General features: G+C 51.9%; 1 protein-coding gene across 6 annotated transcripts in view; it reads right to left on the bottom strand.

The window, feature by feature from the left end:
* Positions 1-20,257, bottom strand: part of PLEKHA5 (pleckstrin homology domain containing A5) — a 139,679-nt gene that overhangs the window by 18,331 nt on the left and 101,091 nt on the right. For all 6 annotated transcript variants that reach the window (XM_069762759.1, XM_069762754.1, XM_069762755.1 and 3 more), the window contains 6 exons: positions 16,878-16,940; positions 7,302-7,382; positions 7,079-7,228; positions 6,764-6,865; positions 6,541-6,646; positions 6,422-6,462 (listed from right to left, as the gene is read on the bottom strand). In XM_069762759.1, the coding sequence (XP_069618860.1) occupies positions 6,422-6,462; positions 6,541-6,646; positions 6,764-6,865; positions 7,079-7,228; positions 7,302-7,382; positions 16,878-16,940 (543 nt within the window). The remainder of the gene's footprint in view (positions 1-6,421; positions 6,463-6,540; positions 6,647-6,763; positions 6,866-7,078; positions 7,229-7,301; positions 7,383-16,877; positions 16,941-20,257) is intronic.

Raw genomic sequence — 20,257 nt, 5'->3', positions numbered from 1 at the left:
AAAACTTTAACAAGTTGAACCTTGAATGTTCTAAAAGAATCCATAGCCTAAAGGTGTGTGACCCTTATGAGTGATAGACAGATTTTTATTAGTATTATTATTAGTCCGGGACTCATCGCCCGTGTATTCGATGAGTGGTGGCAGCGCATATGAGCGGGTGTGTGGCCTGGGTCGGTGTGTGATTTATGCTCCCATTACAGCGTAGGACAGAGGTTGAATGCTGGACAGAGTGGGGAGATAGATTAACCCTTGCAGGCACAACCCCAAGTCACGTGTGAGCAGGCACGTGACGAATAAGTGACGCCACGGAGAAGGGATCCGTGACACAGTTTCACACTTTTTTGTTAAGAATATAATTCCACATGTGTTATTTCATAGTTTTGATGCCTTCAGTGTGAATTAGTCATGTCATGTTAGTCATAGTCATGAAAATACAGAAAAATCTTTTAAAGAGAAGGTGTGTCCAAACTTTTTGTCTGTACTGTATATAATTATCTCATTTTATAATATCTTGCACCACTTGTGTAAACACACTAACTTTTGGAGTAAAATAAATAAAATGGCTAGCTTCGTTTCTCCTTGCTCTATAACGTACTGTCACGTCCTCTGAAGTAAATTACGCTACTAATTGGGTTGGCTCCTGACCCATTATTGATTTAGGTATAGGAGCTGGTGGCAGCAGACCGTACTGAGCTTGTTGGGTAAAGCTGGCAGCGACGGAAAGGGGTTTATAAGTGTATTGCTTGGCTGCGGCTAGAAATAATTATATCACCCTCACTGCAGTGTGTGCCCCACAGCCAGTAGATAGGATAATTAGTCGCCAGAAAGGCTGCCTAGGTGCAGTTCCCTGACTGACCTGAGGGTCAGGGGGGCTTCAGAGAGCTGCAAGTTCCAAGCCGGAACTAGCAAGTGGGATATAGATAAATCCCCTTCAGAAAAGAACCGAGGGCAACCAAACAACCCCGGTTCATGAGATATTGGTGTGAGTGGTGGGGATGATAAAAATAGAGAGGATCACGGAGGACACTGTGGGCCCACTAGCCATCCCCAGCAGCTCTGGAAAGCAATATGTCCTCACTGTGGTAGACTACACTACATGGTACCCAGAGGCAGTGGCTCTGTCCTTAACTAGGGCGGATAAGGTGGCGGATGCACTGTTGGCCATCTTTTCACGGGTAGGATTTCCCAAGGGGATGCTTACCGACCAAGGGACCCAATTCATGTCTTGTCTAATGGAGGCTCTCTGTAAGAGAATGCAGGTGAAGCGTCTGGTATTGAGTGCCTATCACCCAAAGACCAATGGTTTGTGTGAGCGCTTCAACGGTACCCTCAAACAGATGCTACGAATGCTGGTTGAGACCCAAGGACGCGACTGGGAGCGGTATCTCCCACACCTGCTATTCGCTTACTGAGAGGTTCCACAGGCCTCAACAGGGTTCTCCCCCTTTGAGCTCCTGTACGGCAGGCGAGTCCGAGGACCCCTTGGGTTGGTAAGGGAATCCTGGGGAGAGGAGCCAAACCCTTCTGAAGTGTCCATCGTAGAGTATGTCATTCGCTTCCGTGACAAATTACAGACCGTGACTCAGTTGGTGCATGACAACATAACAAAGCCTCAGGCTAACCAGAAGCACTTGTATGACCAGAACACCCGGGAGCAGACCTTCCAGGTGGGTCAAAAGGTGTAGGTGCTGGTCCCGTACCAAAGGATAAGCTTCAGGCAGCCTGGGAAGGCCCATACGTCGTCCACCAACAGCTCAACCCAGTCACCTACGTGGTCACACATGACCACGCTCAGGCAGGCCAGAGGCCTTTCACGTCAATATGATGAAGGCTCATAACGGAACCTGAAGCCTACGTCCTACCGGTCTGCAACCTGCCCAAAGACGGGGAGGAAGACCCCTTCCTGGACATGCTGGCCCAAGCCAAGGCAGGTGGGTCCATCGAGGACATGGAGGTAAGTGCCTTGTTAACCGAACCCCAGCGGTCGCAGTTGCGGACAATACTGGAACCCTTCTGGGCACTGTTCTCCAACCGACCTGGACTGAGTTATTGGTCCACGAGGTGGACACTGGGAATCATGCCCCACTACAGCGAACACCCTATTGGATCTCCGACGAGGTGCAGCAGGTTATGCGCCAGGAGATCGACACGATGTTACAGCTGGGGTTGATTCAATGGTCCAAAAACGCGTGGGCCTCACCTGTAGTCCTCGTGCCAAAGAAGGATCGGACCGCCCGGTTCTGTGTGGACTACAGGGGGCTCAACACCATCACAGCCTCTGATGCTCACCCAATGCCACGCATCAAGGAGCTGCTTGAGCGGTTAGCTGGTGGAAAATATCTGTCCATTACGGATTTGAGTCGGGGATACTGGCAGATTTCCCTGAGCCCCGAGGCGCAGGAGAAGTCCGCCTTTATCACTCCCTTCGGACTGTACGAGTCCACGGTCATGCCCTTCGGCATGAAGAATGCCCCTGCCACTTTCCAGCAAATGGTCAACCACCTGCTTCAGGGACTGGAGAGTACGCAGTGGAGTGCTTGGAAAACATTGCCATCTTCAGTTCCTCCTGGGAGGAACACCTGCAGCATCTACAAGAGGTGCTCAGGCGAATTCAACAAGCAGGACTGACCACAAAGCCAGGAAAATGCCAGATGGGCATGAGTGAGGTCCACTACCTGGGGCACCGGGTAGGGAGGGGGGTGGGGGGGGCTCCATGAGGCCAGAGTATGGCAATGCTGACAGATTGTCTCACCGCGGCGAACCTGCCGAAATGCGTATGGAGGAGTACCGAGAGGTCCTGCCTCCGCAGCGCAGTCCAAAATGGGGAGGTGTCACAATACTAAACTATGCCATATTATGAGTATAGTTCTAGAAGGTTCCATGGCGCACACACACGGTGTAGATTTGACCCCCCTCCTTTTTTTCCTATGGCAGACACACGCTGTGGGCTCTCTGACCCCCCTCTTCAGCTGCATAGGAAACTGTCTTCTCACTAGACACGCTGCAACTTGATACCAATGTGCAGCAGCCCCCACTGAGTAGTTTATGGCTTTAAGCTGGCTAAAGGCAGCTATAGTACCATGTGCTTTTTTGTGCATGTAAAGACTTCATAGTTAGGCTGGGTTCCCATTGCGTTATGGGACCGCGTTAAACGGACAGCGTTGCATAGCGAAATTAACGCCGTGCAACGCGTCCGTTAACGCGCCCATTCACGCTAATGGGAACGCGCTACACTAGCGCGTGCAATGATCGGCACGCGCTAGCGACGCGCCGGAGATTCCTGGCGCGCCGCGGACGCTGCTTGCAGTGTCCGAGGCGCGCCCGCGGTCCGTTCCCCGCTCTCGCAGATCGGGGATCTGCGAGAGCGGGGACGTTACCGCGACCCCGAACGCGGCCCCATAAAAAACATTGCGTTAGCGCAATCCGCTAGCGCTAAACGGATTGCACTAACGCAATGTGACCCTAGCCTAAGGCATGACTTGACTCCAATTAGTAACAGAGATATGAAAGCTATATATTTGGTATGATATCACAACCAGAGGGTATATCTTAAACCAGCTGTTATGAGTTACCTTTTGCCCAGGAAAAGAGCTAACAGCAGCTCTGCAAGCTGCTCTGATGCACTGGGACATTTGCTCCTACCCAGCCGCATGGTCAGCCATGATATGAAAGAACTGTAAGTCTATTTTCTTTCGTTAATCCTTTTTAGTTGTAAGAGTTCTGTATGTATGTATGTATATATATATATATATATATATATATATATATATATATATATATATATATATATATATATATATATATATATATACATACATACATATATACATACAGTGGGGCAAAAAAGTATTTAGTCAGTCAGCAATAGTGCAAGTTCCACCACTTAAAAAGATGAGAGGCGTCTGCAATTTACATCATAGGTAGACCTCAACTATGGGAGACAAACTGAGAAAAAAAAATCCAGAAAATCACATTGTCTGTTTTTTTAACATTTTATTTGCATATTATGGTGGAAAATAAGTATTTGGTCAGAAACAAAATTTCATCTTAATACTTTGTAATATATCCTTTGTTGGCAATGACAGAGGTCAAACGTTTTCTGTAAGTCTTCACAAGGTTGCCACACACTGTTGTTGGTATCTTGGCCCATTCCTCCATGCAGATCTCCTCTAGAGCAGTGATGTTTTTGGCTTTTCGCTTGGCAACACGGACTTTCAACTCCCTCCAAAGGTTTTCTATAGGGTTGAGATCTGGAGACTGGCTAGGCCACTCCAGGACCTTGAAATGCTTCTTACGAAGCCACTCCTTCATTGCCCTGGCGGTGTGCTTTGGATCATTGTCATGTTCAAAGACCCAGCCACGTTTCATCTTCAATGCCCTTGCTGATGGAAGGAGGTTTGCACTCAAAATCTCACGATACATGGCCCCATTCATTCTTTCATGTACCCGGATCAGTCGTCCTGGCCCCTTTGCAGAGAAACAGCCCCAAAGCATGATGTTTCCACCACCATGCTTTACAGTAGGTATGGTGTTTGATGGATGCAACTCAGTATTCTTTTTCCTCCAAACACGACAAGTTGTGTTTCTACCAAACAGTTCCAGTTTGGTTTCATCAGACCATAGGACATTCTCCCAAAACTCCTCTGGATCATCCAAATGCTCTCTAGCAAACTTCAGACGGGCCCGGACATGTACTGGCTTAAGCAGTGGGACACGTCTGGCACTGCAGGATCTGAGTCCATGGTGGCGTAGTGTGTTACTTATGGTAGGCCTTGTTACATTGGTCCCAGCTCTCTGCAGTTCATTCACTAGGTCCCCCCGCGTGGTTCTGGGATTTTTGCTCACCGTTCTTGTGATCATTCTGACCCCACGGGGTGGGATTTTGCGTGGAGCCCCAGATCAAGGGAGATTATCAGTGGTCTTGTATGTCTTCCATTTTCTAATTATTGCTCCCACTGTTGATTTCTTCACTCCAAGCTGGTTGGCTATTGCAGATTCAGTCTTCCCAGCCTGGTGCAGGGCTATAATTTTGTTTCTGGTGTCCTTTGACAGCTCTTTGGTCTTCACCATAGTGGAGTTTGGAGTCAGACTGTTTGAGGGTGTGCACAGGTGTCTTTTTATACTGATAACAAGTTTAAACAGGTGCCATTACTACAGGTAATGAGTGGAGGACAGAGGAGACTCTTAAAGAAGAAGTTACAGGTCTGTGACAGCCAGAAATCTTGATTGTTTGTTTCTGACCAAATACTTATTTTCCACCATAATATGCAAATAAAATGTTAAAAAAAACAGACAATGTGATTTTCTGGATTTTTTTTTCTCAGTTTGTCTCCCATAGTTGAGGTCTACCTATGATGTAAATTACAGACGCCTCTCATCTTTTTAAGTGGTGGAACTTGCACTATTGCTGACTGACTAAATACTTTTTTGCGTGTGTGTGTGTGTGTGTGTGTGTGTGTGTGTGTGTGTGTGTGTGTGTGTGTGTGTGTGTGTGTGTGTATATATATATATATATATATATATATATATACACAGTGGGGCAAAAAAGTATTTAGTCAGTCAGCAATAGTGCAAGTTCCACCACTTAAAAAGATGAGTGGCGTCTCATAATTGTTTAATTGTCTCATTTTATAATATCTTGTTCCACTTTTGTAAACCCTGCCTACCTTTTGGAGTAAAATATATAAAATGGCTAGCTTCATTTCTTTTTGCTCTATAACGTACTGTCACGTCCTCTGAAGTAAATTACGCTACTAATTGGATTGGCTCCTGACCCATTATTGATTTAGGAATAGGAGCTGGTGGCAGTGGACCGTACTGAACTTGTTGGGTAAAGCTGGCAGCGACGGAACGGGGTTTTGTAAGTGTATTGCTCGGCTGCGAATAATTATATCACCCTCGCTGCAGTGTGTGCCCAATAGCCAGTAAATAGCAGGCAGCCTTTCTGGCGACTAATTACCCTAGGTGCAGTAGCCTGACTGACCCAAGGGTAAGGGGGGCACTAGAGAGCTGCAAGTTCCAAACCGGAACTGGGAAGTGGGATATAGATAAAACCCCTTCAGAAAAGAACCAGGGGCAACCAAACAACCCCAAATCATGACATTGGTGTGAGTGGTTGGGATGATAAAAATTTCCACCGTGATTCGTTTGACATCCCTCCATCATTACCACATCTCACAATCATGATCACAGCTCACGATCATCATGATCACAGACCGTGCCATCATCATCACCACCAACACCAGACTGCCATCATCACAGCCGATAATTCACACCAAGCATGCAGCAGACGACACGTCTCCGGCTGGAGCACTGACTATGCCACGAGGACCCACGGTCAGGACTGCACAGCCCCCCTACACCGAAATGCTCGCGGACACATGCATCTTGCGGACCCTGCCCCTGAAGGCGCAGCACTCACCTCTCCAGAAGTCAGCCCTGATGACGGCTGCTTGGGGTCTCCTGTAAGACACAGTAAGTTAATCAGCCTGTGGCCGGCCTCCTCCATGCTTTACACTTCGGCTCAGCTCCAGCCCTCACCTGTCTGCAGCCTCCGCTGCTTGTGCTTACTGAGACCCTCCATCACGTCCTGGATCCTCCAGATCTCCTTCTGCATCTGCGCTCGCTGGATGCCGGCGGCCTCCGTCTACAAAGAGAACGAGATAAGCGCAGCCCCATATACTGCTGCTGCCCTCTGGAAGCAGCCAGCAGTACCGCATCCCTTAGGCCACTTCCACCCCGCAGAGGAGGCTGAGGCTCTTACCTGGACCTCCCCCAGACGTTCTAACCGCTCCCGCATCCCGTTTCTCGCGGTGGTGACCTCTCGTTCTAACTTGTCGTACTCCCTCCAGGATTGCTCCAACTCCTGCATTAACGGCAAGAGCCGAACGTTACAGGCGCGACATCCTGCACTGGCTGCGGCCACCACCAGGGGCGACAGCGCCGTACAGATCCCCTAGTGACAGTGATTGGGGATAGGCAGTGACAGCCTGCAGCCACCTTCATGGGGCGACAGCGCCGTACAGTCCCCCTAGTGGCAGCCGCTGGCAGTGCAGGAAGGTCTGTGTGCGGCACTCACCGCCGTGGCCCGGGACACCTCGCGGCAGGTACTCAGCAGTCCGCTCTGCAGATCGTCGCGCTGCAGTACCACACTCTGCACAGCGGTCGGGGTCTCCGTGTTCATCTCAATCTCTTGACTGGCGGACAGCAGCGCTTGCTCCAGTGTGTACTGCAGGAACACAGCAAGTCAGTGACCCGGGGAGGGTGGCAGCAGAGGACGACCACCACCGGGGCGCTCTCACCTTCTCCTTGTGCAGCTGCTGCAGCTTCTGCTCCAGGGCCTGCACCGCCTTGTCCTGCTCACACAGTCTGCTGAGCGTGGCCTAGAGGATAGAAATGCAGTCAGCTGAAAAAGGGGGGGCCGTCAGAAAGGAGGGAAACCGTCAGCAAGGAGGAAAAGAGAGGGAGGCTGAGGGAAAGAGGGAGGCTGTCAGCAAGGAGGGACAGAGGGAGGCTGAGGGAAAGAGGTAGGCCGTGAGCAAGGAGGGACAGAGGGAGACTGAGGGAAAGAGAGGGAGGCCGTCAGCAAGGAGGGACAGAGGGAGGCTGAGGGAAAGAGAGGGAGGCCGTCAGCAAGGAGGGACAGAGGGAGGCTGAGGGAAAGCGGGAGGCCGTCAGCAAGGAGGGACAGAGGGAGGCTGAGGGAAAGAGGGACGCCATCAGCAAGGAGGGAAAGAGAGGGAGGCTGTCAGCAAGGAGGGAAAGAGGGAGACTGAGGGAGGCCGTGAGCAAGGAGGGACAGAGGGAGACTGAGGGAAAGAGAGGGAGGCCGTCAGCAAGGAGGGACAGAGGGAGGCTGAGGGAAAGCGGGAGGCCGTCAGCAAGGAGGGACAGAGGGAGGCTGAGGGAAAGAGAGGGAGGCCGTCAGCAAGGAGGGACAGAGGGAGGCTGAGGGAAAGAGAGGGAGGCCGTCAGCAAGGAGGGACAGAGGGAGGCTGAGGGAAAGCGGGAGGCCGTCAGCAAGGAGGGACAGAGGGAGGCTGAGGGAAAGAGGGACGCCATCAGCAAGGAGGGAAAGAGAGGGAGGCTGTCAGCAAGGAGGGAAAGAGGGAGACTGAGGGAAAGAGAGGGAGGCCATCAGCAAGGAGGGACAGAAGGAGGCTGAGGGAAAGCGGGAGGCCGTCAGCAAGGAGGGAAAGAGAGGGATTCCGTCAGCAAGGAGGAAAAGAGAGGGAGGCTGAGGGAAAGAGAGGGAGGCTGTCAGCAAGGAGGGACAGAGGGAGGTTGAGGGAAAGAGGGAGGCCGTGAGCAAGGAGGGACAGAGGGAGGCTGAGGGAAAGAGGGAGGCCGTGAGCAAGGAGGGACAGAGGGAGACTGAGGGAAAGAGAGGGAGGCTGTCAGCAAGGAGGGACAGAGGGAGGCTGAGGGAAAGAGAGGGAGGCCGTCAGCAAGGAGGGACAGAGGGAGGCTGAGGGAAAGAGAGGGAGGCCGTCAGCAAGGAGGGACAGAGGGAGGCTGAGGGAAAGAGGGACACCATCAGCAAGGAGGGAAAGAGAGGGAGGCTGTCAGCAAGGAGGGAAAGAGGGAAACGCTATACAGTAATCCTGCTGTGCTCGCTGATGGACGCCCGAAGCTTCTTTTCTCGCTCATCTGAGGGTTTGTCACAATGTATGACATTGCCATCTCCGTGTGCGGTTCCACCATTACTCCAAAGCAACATGCCCGCTGCCTTGGGGTCATCCTTGATTCCGAGCTTTCATTCACCCCCTACATCCGATCACTGGTTCGCTCTTATTATCTGCACCTCAAAAACATTTCTAGAATTCGCCCTTTTCTTACTTTCAACTCTGCAAAAACTCTGACTGTTTCACTTATTCATTCTCGTCTGGACTATTGTAACTCTCTACTAATCGGCCTCCCTCTTACCAAACTTTCCCCGCTCCAATCTGTCCTGAATGCTGCTGCCAGGATCATATTCCTCACCAATCGTTACACCGATGCCTCTACCCTGTGCCAGTCATTACACTGGTTACCCATCCACTCCAGAATCCAGTACAAAACTACTACCCTCATCCACAAAGCACTCCATGGCTCAGCACCACCCTACATCTCCTCCCTGGTCTCAGTCTACCACCCTACCCATGCCCTCCATGGCTCAGCACCACCCTACATATCCTCTCTGGTCTCAGTATACCACCCTACCCATGCCCTCCATGGCTCAGCACCACCCTACATCTCCTCCCTGGTCTCAGCCTACCACCCTACCCGTGCTCTCCGTTCTGCTAATGACCTCAGGTTAGCATCCTGAATAATCAGAACCTCCCACTCCCGTCTGCAAGACTTTACACGTGCTGCGCTGATTCTTTGGAATTCACTACCCAGGTTAATACGATTAATCCCCAATCCCCACAGTTTTAAGCGTGCCCTAAAAACTCATTTGTTCAGATAGATTAATGCGTTGAGGCGGTAAGCCAAACTATCCCTGTGTGGCCCAGTCAAAAACCTTAAACCATAATCAGGTTCCTCGCATCATGTTCTCATACACTTTATGCAGTTCTTAGCCCTGTGTGTCTGTACTGTTACATATTTAGGCTGATAACTGGTTCATGCAGCTTTACATGAACACCCGAGCCTTACACTATAGCTGGTCCGAATAACTAAAGCAATTGTTACCATCCACCTCTCGTGTCTCCCCTTTTCCTCATAGTTTGTAGCTTGCGAGCAGCAGGGCCCTCACTCCTCCTGTATCTGGTGATCGGGGCCCTCGCTCCTCCTGTATCTGGTGATCGGGGCCCTCACTCCTCCTGTATCTGGTGATCGGGGTCCTCACTCCTCCTGTATCTGGTGATCGGGGCCCTCACTCCTCCTGTATCTGGTGATCGGGGCCCTCATTCCTCCTGTATCTGGTGATCGGGGCCCTCACTCCTCTTGTATCTGGTGATCGGGGCCCTCGCTCCTCCTGTATCTGGTGATCGGGGCCCTCGCTCCTCCTGTATCTGGTGATCGGGGCCCTCACTCCTCCTGTATCTGGTGATCGGGGCCCTCACTCCTCCTGTATCTGGTGATCGGGGCCCTCACTCCTCCTGTATCTGGTGATCGGGGCCCTCACTCCTCCTGTATCTGGTGATCGGGGCCCTCACTCCTCCTGTATCTGGTGGTCGGGGCCCTCACTCCTCCTGTATCTGGTGATCGGGGCCCTCACTCCTCCTGTATCTGGTGATCGGGGTCCTCACTCCTCCTGTATCTGGTGATCGGGGCCCTCACTCCTCCTGTATCTGGTGATCGGGGTCCTCACTCCTCCTGTATCTGGTGATCGGGGCCCTCACTCCTCCTGTATCTGGTGATCGGGGCCCTCACTCCTCCTGTATCTGGTGATCGGGGCCCTCACTCCTCCTGTATCTGGTGATCGGGGCCCTCACTCCTCCTGTATCTGGTGATCGGGGCCCTCACTCCTCCTGTATCTGGTGATCGGGGTCCTCACTCCTCCTGTATCTGGTGATCGGGGCCCTCATTCCTCCTGTATCTGGTGATCGGGGCCCTCACTCCTCCTGTATCTGGTGATCGGGGCCCTCGCTCCTCCTGTATCTGGTGATCGGGGCCCTCGCTCCTCCTGTATCTGGTGATCGGGGCCCTCATTCCTCCTGTATCTGGTGATCGGGGTCCTCACTCCTCCTGTATCTGGTGATCGGGGCCCTCACTCCTCCTGTATCTGGTGATCGGGGCCCTCACTCCTCCTGTATCTGGTGGTCGGGGCCCTCACTCCTCCTGTATCTGGTGATCGGGGCCCTCACTCCTCCTGTATCTGGTGATCGGGGTCCTCACTCCTCCTGTATCTGGTGATCGGGGCCCTCACTCCTCCTGTATCTGGTGATCGGGGCCCTCACTCCTCCTGTATCTGGTGATCGGGGCCCTCACTCCTCCTGTATCTGGTGATCGGGGCCCTCACTCCTCCTGTATCTGGTGATCGGGGTCCTCACTCCTCCTGTATCTGGTGATCGGGGCCCTCGCTCCTCCTGTATCTGGTGATCGGGGTCCTCACTCCTCCTGTATCTGGTGGTCGGGGCCCTCACTCCTCCTGTATCTGGTGGTCGGGGTCCTCACTCCTGTATCTGGTGATCGGGGCCCTCGCTCCTCCTGTATCTGGTGATCGGGGCCCTCACTCCTCTTGTATCTGGTGATCGGGGCCCTCACTCCTCCTGTATCTGGTGATCGGGGCCCTCACTCCTCCTGTATCTGGTGATCGGGGCCCTCACTCCTCCTGTATCTGGTGATCGGGGCCCTCACTCCTCCTGTATCTGGTGATCGGGGCCCTCACTCCTCCTGTATCTGGTGATCGGGGTCCTCACTCCTCCTGTATCTGGTGATCGGGGCCCTCGCTCCTCCTGTATCTGGTGATCGGGGTCCTCACTCCTCCTGTATCTGGTGGTCGGGGCCCTCACTCCTCCTGTATCTGGTGATCGGGGTCCTCGCTCCTCCTGTATCTGGTGATCGGGGCCCTCACTCCTCCTGTATCTGGTGATCGGGGCCCTCACTCCTCCTGTATCTGGTGATCGGGGACCTCATTCCTCCTGTATCTGGTGATCGGGGCCCTCACTGCTCCTGTATCTGGTGATCGGGGTCCTCGCTCCTCCTGTATCTGGTGATCGGGGCCCTCACTCCTCCTGTATCTGGTGATCGGGGACCTCATTCCTCCTGTATCTGGTGATCGGGGCCCTCACTCCTCCTGTATCTGGTGATCGGGGCCCTCACTCCTCCTGTATCTGGTGATCGGGGCCCTCACTCCTCCTGTATCTGGTGATCGGGGCCCTCACTCCTCCTGTATCTGGTGATCGGGGCCCTCACTCCTCCTGTATCTGGTGATCGGGGCCCTCACTCCTCCTGTATCTGGTGATCGGGGCCCTCACTCCTCCTGTATCTGGTGATCGGGGCCCTCACTCCTCCTGTATCTGGTGATCGGGGTCCTCACTCCTCCTGTATCTGGTGATCGGGGCCCTCGCTCCTCCTGTATCTGGTGATCGGGGTCCTCACTCCTCCTGTATCTGGTGGTCGGGGCCCTCACTCCTCCTGTATCTGGTGATCGGGGTCCTCGCTCCTCCTGTATCTGGTGATCGGGGCCCTCACTCCTCCTGTATCTGGTGATCGGGGCCCTCACTCCTCCTGTATCTGGTGATCGGGGACCTCATTCCTCCTGTATCTGGTGATCGGGGCCCTCACTGCTCCTGTATCTGGTGATCGGGGTCCTCGCTCCTCCTGTATCTGGTGATCGGGGCCCTCACTCCTCCTGTATCTGGTGATCGGGGACCTCATTCCTCCTGTATCTGGTGATCGGGGCCCTCACTCCTCCTGTATCTGGTGATCGGGGCCCTCACTCCTCCTGTATCTGGTGATCGGGGCCCTCACTGCTCCTGTATCTGGTGATCGGGGCCCTCACTCCTCCTGTATCTGGTGGTCGGGGTCCTCGCTCCTCCTGTATCTGGTGATCGGGGCCCTCACTCCTCCTGTATCTGGTGATCGGGGTCCTCACTCCTCCTGTATCTGTTTTGAACTGTATTTCTGTTATGCTGTAATGTCTATTGTCTGTACAAGTCCCCTCTATAATGTAAAGTGCTGCAGAATATGTTGGCAGCGCAACGAGGGGCAGAGACCTCAGTGGCAGCGCAACGAGGGGCAGAGACCTCAGCGGCAGCGCAACGAGGGGCAGAGACCTCAGCAGCAGCGCAACGAGGGGCAGAGACCTCAGAGGCAGCGCGACGAGGGGCAGAGACTTCAGCAGCAGCACGATGAGGGGCAGAGACCTCAGAGGCAGCATAGTAACATAGTAACATAGTTAGTAAGGCCGAAAAAAGACATTTGTCCATCCAGTTCAGCCTATATTCCATCATAATAAATCCCCAGATCTACGTCCTTCTACAGAACCTAATAATTGTATGATACAATATTGTTCTGCTCCAGGAAGACATCCAGGCCTCTCTTGAACCCCTCGGCTGAGTTCACCATCACCACCTCCTCAGGCAAGCAATTCCAGATTCTCACTGCCCTAACAGTAAAGAATCCTCTTCTATGTTGGTGGAAAAACCTTCTCTCCTCCAGACGCAAAGAATGCCCCCTTGTGCCCGTCACCTTCCTTGGTATAAACAGATCCTCAGCGAGATATTTGTATTGTCCCCTTATATACTTATACATGGTTATTAGATCGCCCCTCAGTCGTCTTTTTTCTAGACTAAATAATCCTAATTTCGCTAATCTATCTGGGTATTGTAGTTCTCCCATCCCCTTTATTAATTTTGTTGCCCTCCTTTGTACTCTCTCTAGTTCCATTATATCCTTCCTGAGCACCGGTGCCCAAAACTGGACACAGTACTCCATGTGCGGTCTAACTAGGGATTTGTACAGAGGCAGTATAATGCTCTCATCATGTGTATCCAGACCTCTTTTAATGCACCCCATGATCCTGTTTGCCTTGGCAGCTGCTGCCTGGCACTGGCTGCCCCAGGTAAGTTTATCATTAACTAGGATCCCCAAGTCCTTCTCCCTGTCAGATTTACCCAGTGGTTTCCCGTTCAGTGTGTAATGGTGATATTGATTCCCTCTTCCCATGTGTATAACCTTACATTTATCATTGTTAAACCTCATCTGCCACCTTTCAGCCCAAGTTTCCAACTTATCCAGATCCATCTGTAGCAGAATACTATCTTCTCTTGTATTAACTGCTTTACATAGTTTTGTATCATCTGCAAATATCGATATTTTACTGTGTAAACCTTCTACCAGATCATTAATGAATATGCTGAAGAGAACAGGTCCCAATACTGACCCCTGCGGTACCCCACTGGTCACAGCGACCCAGTTAGAGACTATACCATTTATAACCACCCTCTGCTTTCTATCACTAAGCCAGTTACTAACCCATTTACACACATTTTCCCCCAGACCAAGCATTCTCATTTTGTGTACCAACCTCTTGTGCGGCACGGTATCAAACGCTTTGGAAAAATCGAGATATACCACGTCCAATGACTCACCGTGGTCCAGTCTATAGCTTACCTCTTCATAAAAACTGATTAGATTGGTTTGACAGGAGCGATTTCTCATAAACCCATGCTGATATGGAGTTAAACAGTTATTCTCATTGAGATAATCCAGAATAACATCCCTCAGAAACCCTTCAAATATTTTACCAACAATAGAGGTTAGGCTTACTGGCCTATAATTTCCAGGTTCACTTTTAGAGCCCTTTTTGAATATTGGCACCACATTTGCTATGCGCCAGTCCTGCGGAACAGACCCTGTCGCTATAGAGTCCCTAAAAATAAGAAATAATGGTTTATCTATTACATTACTTAGTTCTCTTAGTACTCGTGGGTGTATGCCATCCGGACCCGGAGATTTATCTATTTTAATCTTATTTAGCCGGTTTCGCACCTCTTCTTGGGTTAGATTGGTGACCCTTAATATAGGGTTTTCATTGTTTCTTGGGATTTCACCTAGCATTTCATTTTCCACCGTGAATACGGTGGAGAAGAAGGTGTTTAATATGTTAGCTTTTTCCTCGTCATCTACAACCATTCTTTCCTCACTATTTTTTAAGGGGCCTACATTTTCAGTTTTTATTCTTTTACTATTGATATAGTTGAAGAACAGTTTGGGATTAGTTTTACTCTCCTTAGCAATGTGCTTCTCTGTTTCCTTTTTGGCAGCTTTAATTAGTTTTTTAGATAAAGTATTTTTCTCCCTATAGTTTTTTAGAGCTTCAATGGTGAGGGGCAGAGACCTCAGAGGCAGCATGACGAGGGGCAGAGACTTCAGCAGCAGCACGATGAGGGGCAGAGACCTCAGAGGCAGCATGACGAGGGGCAGAGACCTCAGAGGCAGCATGACGAGGGGCAGAGACCTCAGAGGCAGCACGACGAGGGGCAGAGACCTCAGCGGTAGTACGATGTGATGCAGAGACCGGGACCCAGGCATGTAACTTACTGGGCACTGCAGATAATCACAGGGGTGCAGCTAAGGACCGGAGGGGCATTTCCCCTGGGGCCAGCACTTGCTCATGCAGGCTCAAGTGGGATTCGTCTGTCCTCTGAGCCACTGGGAGAACATTTATAGAGCCTGCTCCCACTGATTTCCAGAAGCTTTGACCGTCGCTACAGGGGCAAAGGCTACCACTCCTGTGCGGCAGAGGAGGGGGATGATGCAGTCACCTGATCACACCACTGACCACTCCTGTGCCGCAGAGGATACGGCGATGAGGTCACCTGACCACACCACTGACATCACTTCTGTGCCGCAGAGAAGGGCAGTGATGAGGGGAGCGCCACAATGGACCCTTAGAGTTATAATGTGGGTAAGTGTGAGGGGCAGAATAGAGACTGCACAGAAGAAGAGGGCACGGTCTGTAAATGTACCTGGATGTAAATCTTTGTTTTCCTGCCTGTGTCTCGTCAGCACTGTGGTTCCTGTAAGGTCAGCAGTCTCATGATGACTGGCAACAACTCCCAGTATCTTCTTACCATTGTTAATGACATACTGGGAGGGCTGACCTGACAATTGATTGCTGTACTAAGCTCAATTCTTGTATTCGTGTACTGATGGTGGTTCTGGAGATGTATTCATGTATTGATGGTAGTTTTAATGAAATAGTCCTTTACTGATTGAAGTTCTGGTGACGTATCCCTCTACTAATGGCTGTTCGGATGCTGTATCCCGGTAGTGATGGTGGTTCCGATGACATGTCTCTGTACTGATGGTGGTTCCGGTGACACGTCCCTGCACTGATGATGGTTCCAGTGACGTCTCCCTGTACGGGTGGTTTTTGCTATGACAGATCTCAGTACTAATGGGGTTTCCGATACTGTATTCCTGTACTGATAGTGGTTCCGGGAAACTATTCCGGTACTGTCAGGTGATTCCGATGCTGTATTGATGGTGGTTTCGGGTATTTATGTATTAAAGGTGGTTTTCGTGATGTATACACGAACTGATGGGGATGTGTTCATGTACATATGATGTATTCATGTACGTATTTCAGTGCTGATGGTGGTTCTAGTGATGTATAGATGTACTGATGATGGTTCCGGTGCTGTATGATGTACTAATAATGGTTCTGGTTGTGTATTCATGTGCTTTTATTGGTTCTGATCCTGCACACATGAAGTATATAACTTGTCCGATACGCTGTTCCATATCTAAAACTATTGCGTCTGACAAGTTAATGTGAGCAACCATAATTATAAAATTCAGCACTATAGCATGCCAGATCCTAAACAAGTGTAATATACTCAGAGTCGTGCTGATGAGCCTCTCTTCCTGCTCCTCTCAATGAGGCAGCGGTTGTAGTTTTTCCTTGTGAACATTGTGAGCATTAGGAAGATCAGCTCGTCGGCATGTGTGCAGAGCGCATGTGAGCGGTAACTTAACGACTACTCAAACTGCTAAAACAGTGCACAGGAGGGTGCACCAAACAATATTTTCTGCCTATGCACAGTACACAGAGGCGTTAATCAGTGGTGGGGGCAGAGTTCTAACCAAATCAGCATTTAGAACACTGCCAGATCTTCAGCGACATCTTTGGGAACAGGATCTCTGCCCCGACAGCAGGCTGCTCTCAGATGGGGCAGCACAAACCTGCTGACAGACTCCCTGCAGCAGCTCCATCTGGGCGAGGTTCACACTGGGGTTGGAGCCTCATTAAAGACAGAGTGCTGCACGTATTTATCCATTAAAATGGTTTAGCCTGGACATATAATGCCTGAGGCCTGGACACGACGAAGCACTGAACGGCAGTGTGAACCAGTAATGATGAGAGTTGCGTTTGCTTGCCGAGGTCTCGCTCATTGTACGTGGCACTACTACACCCAGCGGCTGGTGGACTGGCTACTCACATCGACGTCCAGCTCCTCAGTCCGGTGCTTATACGTCGACGTCCTGCAGTCGTCCTGAGTCATCTGTAAAGGAAACAACACAATTACATGACTGACAGGCACATCCAGGGCTGAGGGGCGATAATGGAGGCCGGCAGCATCAGGACACACCCTGGAGGGGAGGAGGACCCCCAACGTTCACCACAGGGGCTTACGGTCCTATCGGTGTGTAAGGACAGTAAGCTCCTAGGGTCAGGGCCCCCCAATGTGTACGGCCCGTAGAGTACTAGGGTCAGGGACCACCGGTGTGTAAGGACTGTAAGCTCCTAGGGTCAGTGCCCCCCAATGTGTACGGCCCATAGAGTACTAGGGTCAGGGACCACCGGCGTGTAAGGACTGTAAGCTCCTAGGGTCAGGGCCCCCCAATGTGTACGGCCCGTAGAGTACTAGGTTCAGGGCCCCCCAATGTGTACGGCCCGTAGAGTACTAGGGTCAGTGCCCCCCAATGTGTACGGCCCATAGAGTACTAGGGTCAGGGACCACCGGCGTGTAAGGACTGTAAGCTCCTAGGGTCAGAGCCCCCCAATGTGTACGGCCCATAGAGTACTAGGGTCAGTGCCCCCCAATGTGTACGGCCCATAGAGTACTAGGGTCAGGGACCACCGGTGTGTAAGGACAGTAAGCTCCTAGGGTAAGGGCCCCCCAATGTGTACGGCCCGTAGAGTACTAGGGTCAGTGCCCCCCAATGTGTACGGCCCATAGAGTACTAGGGTCAGGGACCACCGGTGTGTAAGGACAGTAAGCTCCTAGGGTCAGGGCCCCCCAATGTGTACGGCCCATAGAGTACTAGGGTCAGGGACCACCGGTGTGTAAGGACAGTAAGCTCCTAGGGTCAGGGCCCCCCAATGTGTACGGCCCGTAGAGTACTAGGGTCAGTGCCCCCCAATGTGTACGGCCCATAGAGTACTAGGGTCAGGGCCCACCGGTGTGTAAGGACAGTAAGCTCCTAGGGTCAGGGCCCCCCAATGTGTACGGCCCATAGAGTACTAGGGTCAGGGCCCACAGGTGTGTAAGGACAGTAAGCTCCTAGGGTCAGGGCCCCCCAATGTGTACGGCCCGTAGAGTACTAGGGTCAGTGCCCCCCAATGTGTACGGCCCATAGAGTACTAGGGTCAGGGCCCACCGGTGTGTAAGGACAGTAAGCTCCTAGGGTCAGGGCCCCCCAATGTGTACGGCCCATAGAGTACTAGGGTCAGGGCCCACAGGTGTGTAAGGACAGTAAGCTCCTAGGGTCAGGGCCCCCCAATGTGTACGGCCCGTAGAGTACTAGGGTCAGTGCCCCCCAATGTGTACGGCCCATAGAGTACTAGGGTCAGGGCCCACCGGTGTGTAAGGACAGTAAGCTCCTAGGGTCAGGGCCCCCCAATGTGTACGGCCCATAGAGTACTAGGGTCAGGGCCCACAGGTGTGTAAGGACAGTAAGCTCCTAGGGTCAGGGCCCCCCAATGTGTACGGCCCGTAGAGTACTAGGGTCAGGGCCCACAGGTGTGTAAGGACAGTAAGCTCCTAGGGTCAGGGCCCCCCAATGTGTACGGCCCGTAGAGTACTAGGGTCAGGGCCCACAGGTGTGTAAGGACTGTAAGCTTCTAGGTTCACTGTACCCCAATGCATACGAACCATAAAGGCCTAGGGTCAGGGCCCACTGGTGTACACGGACCGCAAGCTCCTAGGTTCATTGCCCCAATGTGTATGGCCCGTAAAGTCAGGCCCCCCCCGCCCACCCCCCATCGATGTGTATGGACCGTAAAGTCAGGCCCCCCCGCCCTTCCCACCGATGTGTATGGACCGTAAGGTCCTAGATTCATTGCCCCCGTTGTGTACGGACCTTAAGCTCCTAGGGTCTCTAAATGAGATATATCAAAGGGAGGAGCCTCTACATGTGATATAGAGGGAGGAGCCTCTACATGTGATATAGTGGAGGGAGGAGTCTCTACATGTGATATAACAAAGGGAGGAGCCTCTATATGTGAGAGGAGGGAGGAGCCTCTACATGTGATATAGTGGAGGGAGGAGTCTCTACATGTGATATAACAAAGGGAGGAGCCTCTATATGTGAGAGGAGGGAGGAGCCTCTACATGTGATATAGCAAAGGGAGGAGTCTCTACATGTGATATAGTGGAGGGAGGAGCCTCTACATGTGATATAGTGGAGGGAGGAGTCTCTACATGTGATATAGTGGAGGGAGGAGTCTCTACATGTGATATAGTGGAGGGAGGAGTCTCTACATGTGATATAGCACATAGACCTTAAATCCAGGTCTAACTGATGCCTTGTAAGGCTGTACAAGCAGAAACACAAGTGTTGTCATGGGGGAAATTGGAAACAGAAAGCAAGCAATTCTTTTGTTATGATGGCAAATGAGCACAGCACTCCCCAATCTGTCAGCTCCCCCCAACCCTGCTCTATGGCAGACCACCAGGCTGGGGTAAGTGTGACATGGGCAGCGGGATCACACAGAGCGCACACCCGGGGAAGAGTGCAACACACAACCATGCAGGGCCAAGCATGAGGTCATGGGGAGGAGCCTTTACATGTGATATAGTGGAGGGAGGAGCCTCTGCATGTGATACAGTGGAGGGAGGAGCCTCTACATGTGAGATAGTGGAGGGAGGAGCCTCTGCATGTGATATAGTGGAGGGAGGAGCCTCTGCATGTGATATAGTGGAGGGAGGAGACTCTACATGTGATACAGTGGAGGGAGGAGACTCCACATGTGATACAGTGGAGGGAGGAGCCTCTACATGTGAGATAGTGGAGGGAGGAGCCTCTACATGTGAGATAGTGGAGGGAGGAGACTCTACATGTGATACAGTGGAGGGAGGAGACTCCACATGTGATACAGTGGAGGGAGGAGCCTCTACATGTGAGATCGTGGAGGGAGGAGCCTCTACATGTGATATAGTGAAGGGAGGAGCCTCTGCATGTGATATAGTGGAGAGAGGAATCTACAAATTATATAGCAGGGAAGGAGCCTTTACTTATGATATAGTGGAAGGAAGAGCTTATACATGTAAATAGAGCAGGGGAAAGGAGCCTCCACATGTGACATAGCAGGGGAGGAGCCTCCACATGTGACATAGCAGGGGAGGAGCCTCCACATGTGACATAGCAGGGGAGGAGCCTCCACATGTGACATAGCAGGGGAGGAGCCTCCACATGTGACATAGCAGGGGAGGAGCCTCCACATGTGACAGGGGGAGGAGCCTCCACATGTGACAGGGGGAGGAGCCTCCACATGTGACAGAGGGAGGAGCCTCCACATGTGACAGAGGGAGTTGCCTCCACATGTGACAGCAGGGGAGGAGCTTCTACATGAGAGAGGGAGGAGCCTCCACATGTG

Source organism: Ranitomeya imitator, chromosome 4, assembly GCF_032444005.1.
Source record: "Ranitomeya imitator isolate aRanImi1 chromosome 4, aRanImi1.pri, whole genome shotgun sequence".
In the NCBI taxonomy this organism is placed as follows: Eukaryota; Metazoa; Chordata; class Amphibia; order Anura; family Dendrobatidae; genus Ranitomeya; species Ranitomeya imitator.
This window is presented reverse-complemented; position numbering and strand designations above follow the sequence as displayed.